Source organism: Bombus vancouverensis, chromosome 15, assembly GCF_051014615.1.
Source record: "Bombus vancouverensis nearcticus chromosome 15, iyBomVanc1_principal, whole genome shotgun sequence".
NCBI classification, from domain to species: domain Eukaryota; kingdom Metazoa; phylum Arthropoda; class Insecta; order Hymenoptera; family Apidae; genus Bombus; species Bombus vancouverensis.
In genome coordinates this window covers 11,876,422-11,882,640 of record NC_134925.1, presented here as the reverse complement: position 1 = coordinate 11,882,640, position 6,219 = coordinate 11,876,422, and the positions used below count along the sequence as shown (strand labels likewise).

General features: G+C 39.3%; 2 protein-coding genes across 2 annotated transcripts; one reads left to right on the top strand and one right to left on the bottom strand.

Moving 5' to 3' along the window:
- Positions 1-940: 940 nt before the first annotated feature.
- Positions 941-3,902, bottom strand: LOC117160484 (uncharacterized). Its single transcript, XM_033341248.2, has one exon. The coding sequence runs from the start codon at positions 3,806-3,808 to the stop codon at positions 941-943; it is 2,868 nt and encodes a 955-aa protein (XP_033197139.2). The 5' UTR covers positions 3,809-3,902.
- Positions 3,903-3,911: 9 nt separating this feature from the next.
- Positions 3,912-6,114, top strand: LOC117160490 (uncharacterized). Its single transcript, XM_033341254.2, has 3 exons — positions 3,912-4,593; positions 4,805-5,016; positions 5,122-6,114. Exons 1-3 carry the CDS (start codon positions 4,506-4,508, stop codon positions 5,803-5,805), a joined length of 984 nt encoding a protein of 327 aa, XP_033197145.1. The 5' UTR covers positions 3,912-4,505; the 3' UTR covers positions 5,806-6,114.
- Positions 6,115-6,219: the final 105 nt, after the last annotated feature.

Genomic DNA, 6,219 nt, shown 5'->3' with positions numbered 1-6,219 from the left:
TAGGCTCACCCTGTCATCCCATAAATCAATTTCTCTCTGAATATCTCAACGATCTATTTTTCATCCATTTGGACGTGGAACGTTGCTACGTAGATACCTACTTACGTTTGCGGTCGAGAGCAACGGGGGAGGTGAAATCGAACGAGAACGAGAACAATTTCGTGGAAGAAGCAGATCACGCACTACGCACGTTTTCTCGAAAATTCAAGAAGTGCATTCCCGATACGTCGCGATCATTGGACGTCGCCACGGATATAAAGAAGAGCAGCACCGTGCAAGGACAGGATCACGTGCCATACGGCCTAGTGACACAGTTGCATCGTTTTCTCGTTAGCAGGTATGCACTCACCGAAAGGTGGATGCACCACCACGGCAGGATCGTGAGTAACTGAAAGACACGGTGGATGTAATGCTGTTGGAAAGGATGAGAATGCGCGCGCTACTCTTGGAAAATCCAATGCGCCGGTCGTTCCATCGATCAGCCCAGGAATCTGCTTGCTGGACCACCCCTACTTTACCAGGGGCGACCCACCCTTTCCACACGGTTCCCCTACCAACCCATTTACCCACCTAGCCCACCTTGCATCAACCAAATCTTTCACTTTGGGATCAACCGATCTAGCTTATTCGGTACGCTACACCTAAAACCAACTTCGTACCAGTCTGCTACAAGCATTATGCATCTTGAAACATTACTGTTTCTTCGAATTTTAGGGGCTCTAATGCTAAGAAAATAGAGCACGCGAGTCGTTTAATTTCTTATATGTCAAATTTTATTCAGCAATGTCAAGAGTTTGGCGGAAATTTATAAAAAGTAGAGTTACGGAAATTGTATGCAAAAAAGAACAAAAATGAAGTACGAAAGAAATGGCGAGAGGGAACTGCGAAGGAGATGGTAATCGGATTACGTAGAAGCGAAATTGAAAGCATGCAAGACTGCTTATTCAGCTTGATTAGAGGCTACTTCAATATCACAAACGTCATCATTTCGAACTTTAATAACTTCACTGGCTCTCTTAAGGGTGTCAAGCTGCTCTTTCTCCGTGGATAGTAGCTGCCTCCTACTGAGACACCTCTCGACGTCTGCGAGTGTTATGTCCATCTCGAACACGATCTCGTTGCTGCACTTTCTTCTTTCGTGCTTCGCCTCTTCGAAGGGAGTGGAGGTGATCTCTATACATATTTCCGCACTGCCGTCGTCTTCGTCGGTTATTCTTTTCACTTTACTGTTAATGACTTTGCAAATATCGCGCCAAAGATTTTTTTTGTTGGGATGTAAGTCTTCGACGAATCGTTGAAAGCTTTGCCAATCCATCTCTTCTGTACTTTCGAGAACTTTCCGATAAAGCAACAATATGTCCTTCGTATTGTTTGCGTACCTTCTATCGTCGTGTATCAGATTTTTTAACGATGATTCGTCGTAAATGATTCGCCGGGTAATACTTGGAGGGATATTAGGAAATAAACTATTTCCAAAAGAACCCGAAGATTTAGTACTTCCACGTAACTCTTTGGATTTCATGGATTTTATGGACTTAAGACTTTTAAAGGAATCGAATAAGTGCTTCCTAAGACGTTTCTCGCTTCCGTGTATGTCAATATGTTTCGATGTATTTATTTTATCTTTTATCGAGTCTCTACTATTCCACAGCTTGAAACTACCACTGATTATATTTGATATAGTCCGTTTATCCGAATGATGGTGTTTGGTTTTATTCTTCGACGACGATTTGTACGTTTTCTTCGCATTATAATCTTCTGGATTACGTTGTCCATCGATAGACGTCTCTGTACAGTAAATTGATTTTTCATTAGCCCAGAATGCACGAGGTTCTACGTTTAACACAATCGTGGAAGGTTTCGAAGTATCCGAGTTTTTATACGTTTCATCTTGAATACAATTAGCACTTTGGGGAACTTTTACCCATTCACGTATCATGTTCTCGGCAGACGAGGAACTAACAACTGTAGTATTACTTTCATTAGCCTGTACCAACATACGAGATGCTGTAATACAATTTTCTAACGAATCATCTTCTATTAAACACGTTAGACTTCTAAATTGTTTCATATTTCTAATAGGATCGACGCGTTTGGGATGTTTCAAATGCTTTTGAGAATCGATGCAGGAGATTCTTGGGCTTTTCTCGCTATTTCTTTCGATCATATTCGATGCCATCAATTTGTCGAGTATTAAAAATTCTGAATTTAAGCACGGATCGTAATTCCGTGCATTGTGTAGAACGAAACTGCGTCTATTGATAGGTTGTCTAGAATGTACGTACGTTCTCTCATCTAATTGCGAAACCAATTCTTTCTTCCTTCCCTCTATTGATTCGGGACACTCTCGTGCCAAGTACGTCACTTCATTAGCAGACGAAGTTATGTCGTTCATGACGTTGTTTGGTTGGTTCTGTTTACTCTCTGTGCTTTGTCTGCTATTTAAAGATGTATAATTTTGCGATACCGAGTCATCAATACGGGATTTTGGATGTTCATACAGAATGTCTCTTAAAACCTTTTCATTACACTCGTTGAAATTTAGCTGATCTTTGTCCGACGTTTGCCAATCGTCCAGTTTATTTCTCGGTACGGACTTTTCTTTATAGTCTACGGGATTGAAATATCTACCGTGCAAAAAATTATTTGTAAAATCGACAGTGAGATCGTTTTTAATTTTATCTTTTTCCTCGAAGTTACAGTTACCTTCCGCTTGTAGTTGATTTCTAGTCGTTGCCTTAACGATTTTTTTGATAGCCGATGGCTTTTCCATTTGCGAATTTTTAACGCGATCGGGTAACTCCGTTTTACTTGTTTCTAATATTCTAGTGTTTATCGCGTTACGAACAGAACGTGTCTCTTGAATCGTGTTATCGTGTTCGCGTTCAGCTACCATAGTTTCGATGCGTTGAGGAGCATTTATGTGGAAATTATTTTCCCGTTTCACAGTTAGATTTACCTCCCTCGAGCCATAAATTTTTCCATTATCTACTTGCTCTTTGCAAGTCGAACGATTTTCATTCTTTTGCATACTGCTATATTTTTCAACGCGTTTCGTCCTTTGTTCCTTTTTGGGATTAATTCTCCTTATTTGCCGATAGGTTCTCGGGTCATCGTCGCCACTGCTGGTTACGTCTGAAAACATTTGCGTACTTAAAAAGTAGGAGGTGTTAGGTGGTGATGTTCGCGATTCGACAGAAATATTTGCTGGCTTAGTGCAGCTTATCACTCCGCAATGTTCGCAGATTTTCATCGACGGATCGTTCGACAGAATTTCTCCCAACGTTTCGTTGCTACATCGGCGTATCAAAGATTGTAGCTTGACTATGATATCGCGAAATCGAGACATGGATGATAAAGAATTTTTAGGAGACGGTTCTTCCAACGAGTTGCAAATTTTGTAGATAGCACCCAATTCGATTAACGGGCCAACATGATCTATGTCTTTGCAAACCTGATCATTCATTTTGCCAAAAACTTTGTTTATCGATTTTTCCATATCGGAATTACACGCGTAATATCTTAAGAGCAAATCGATATCGAATGGTCTGTCCGCGTTTCTAAACGAATCTACCCTTTGTTTGGAAGATGGAAAGCTTCTGATGTTTGACTTCAAGTTCGTGGAATATGGAACGTTCCTTTGCATGTACGAATTATTATTTTGAACGTACGAATGGGTAACCTTTAAACTATCGCATTCGTGAATTGTGCTCAGAGTTTTTATGGAATATTTGTGAGCAGCGTCGAAAGTTGGAGTTTCCGCAACAGGTTCGAAGATTCGTACTTCTATGTACTTATTTTGATCCATCTTTTATGGACACGTTCGTTTTTCAATACTAGCGGGTTGTGCTCTTATCGCTACTTTGACTCGTAAAAGATCGGTATATCCCTTTTACGTAATAGTTAATCCATTTTATGACATTCATTGCATGCAAATTTGACGAAGATTCGAGTAATATGTACGAATTTTCCTTTAAAACGTTTGATAAGCGAGTGTTTATTTATTTTTTAGTACTTTAATCCGATTCAGTTCGAAGTTGAGGTTACATCGGCAATTCTATCGTAATACAAACAGGGTTTTAAAATTTTAAAGATCAAGTCTATTGATAGATTATTAATATTGACTTATACATTTAATTTAATGAAATACTTAATAAAAAAAAGATCATTCTATAAATTAAGCGGGCAACACCTTGCTTTTTTGGTGCCAAACTGAAAATAAACGTTCAACGTCTTCTGACATTTTCCGGAACACGTGCAAACATTTCATAAGTTCACTTTAGGGTGTCGGTAACCCTATACAAATTTCGTACTTGATTCATGTTTGAACTTATTATTAATCGATTTACCAAATAAACTGCTAAACAAATAGAGTAAATTTTAAAAATAAAAATAAACGTACACCGCACCTAGCAAAATTCAAGTGCATACATATTTGCCATGCGTATAGAAAATCTGACGATCATTTCCGACAGCTACGATTTCAGTTCTCTGTCGAGTTGATAATGCCTCAAATTATGGTCGAAGCCTTTGCAAGAAGTTTAATCGACAAGATAATGTTGGAAGCTTTTGACGTGGTTGATACAAATGATCGTAAGCAGTTATCATCTTATACAGGCAATATTTGATTAAATCTTATTTTATCCTATATATAGATACGATATGCGAAATGTTGCATATTAGGTTTCGGTAATTGCTTTCCTTTTCGTGCTAGAATAAACGTGTTTAACTTGTAGCTCATTATTTTCATTATTAGCGGAATTAATGTTAACAAATTGAAATTATTGAACAATAATGTTGTCAGAAAAATTACAAATGCTGGATCATCAACAAGAGTCTGCTGGCAATCAATCGCAGATCACACGAACAATGCTGCAAATACAAGATCGTTTGAGCGTAGATCGCAACGAACCGGAAACCACAGAATTAATAGAAAAGATGGTGCTTGGTTTACGTAATCTGCAAATCGGAGATTCTACTTCCGTGCCCTATCACATATCCAAATTAGAAAAACAGGTAAATGGAAATAACATTGTGAAAAGTGCGAATAATTCTGGGGTTGGCGATAAGAAAATAATTATTCTCTAAGTGGTTCTTTCTAACGTTCAATTCATTAAACAGGTAAAACACGTTGTACGCAACATCGAAAATGTTTCACACGCAGCAGAGCCGACCAATTTTGTGGAAATGCACACGACTCAAGGTCAGGGTGATGTGCATCAAATAGTGCACGATGCTGTTATCGAAACCACAACAGATCCAACGTGCACTCGTCTGGAGAAGGAACTTGAAAACTCGAACGAAGCGACTAGAGTATCTATCAATTTACTTTACCAAATGATCGAGGAACTTGAAACGAAAATGGAAGAATCCGAGCAAAGGAAAGAAGATGTATCGGAAACTGTTAGCAAAGAAAAGATCGAGGTTTGGGAGGAAACGGAAGAACAGTTTATAAGAAGCATCGAAAGTATCGATGATCCTGATCAGAATAACATCGATTATGTACCCGATAACGACGTTAGGAGCAACGTATGTGATTTTGCGTACGAAGAAATTACATCTTCGTTCGTCGCATCATCAACGCCTTTCACGAAGAATGCCTCATTGGAGGACGTAACAATCGAGGAAATTGCGTCCTCGGCCCTATCTGATCAGGAGGAAGGTCGTTCGTTGGAAGATAAAACGTCCAGTAAAACGAAGAAAATGACTCACAATGAAACACAATCGGAAGAGCGGAAGAGAAAGGGTATTTTAAGTAGAACACGGAAATTATTGCGAACCATTTTTGGCCGTCGGAAGAAATGAGTCAAACGTCGGCTCGACGTTCAAATTCTTTCCTCGACGGAGTTATGGAACGATCGGATGTACAACATCTAAATATCCACTTGTAAACCTAGTTTTTAAGAGAGAAATGCGCTGGTTGTTCGCGTCGAATTGATAAAAATAACTCCCTAGTTTAGCCATCAGCTGGCCACGCGTCCGGTATAGTCTACGTACGCCAAGCTCTTACGAAGTTATACGAGACGTGAAATAAATTCCACGCGTTCCTAGGAACACCGCGGAGGAAAAGATGTATCTTAAAAATTTTATACAATACAGTAACTTTTTTGGTAATCACGTGTATCTTTGATTTATCGGACGATTGCTTGACGTAAAAGGCGAAGATCGGCGATATTAAGGGCGCGATGGGTATACGAGATCGAAGGCCGTCCAGCGTGT

Coding starts and splice junctions, on each gene's coding strand:
- LOC117160484 (XM_033341248.2), bottom strand. CDS start 3,808: ATGGATCAAAATAAGTACATAGAAGTACGAATCTTCGAACCTGTTGCG.
- LOC117160490 (XM_033341254.2), top strand. CDS start 4,506: ATGCCTCAAATTATGGTCGAAGCCTTTGCAAGAAGTTTAATCGACAAG. Junction 4,594..4,804: donor CGTGGTTGATACAAATGATC/GTAAGCAGTTAT, acceptor TAATGTTGTCAG/AAAAATTACAAATGCTGGAT. Junction 5,017..5,121: donor TATCCAAATTAGAAAAACAG/GTAAATGGAAAT, acceptor TTCATTAAACAG/GTAAAACACGTTGTACGCAA.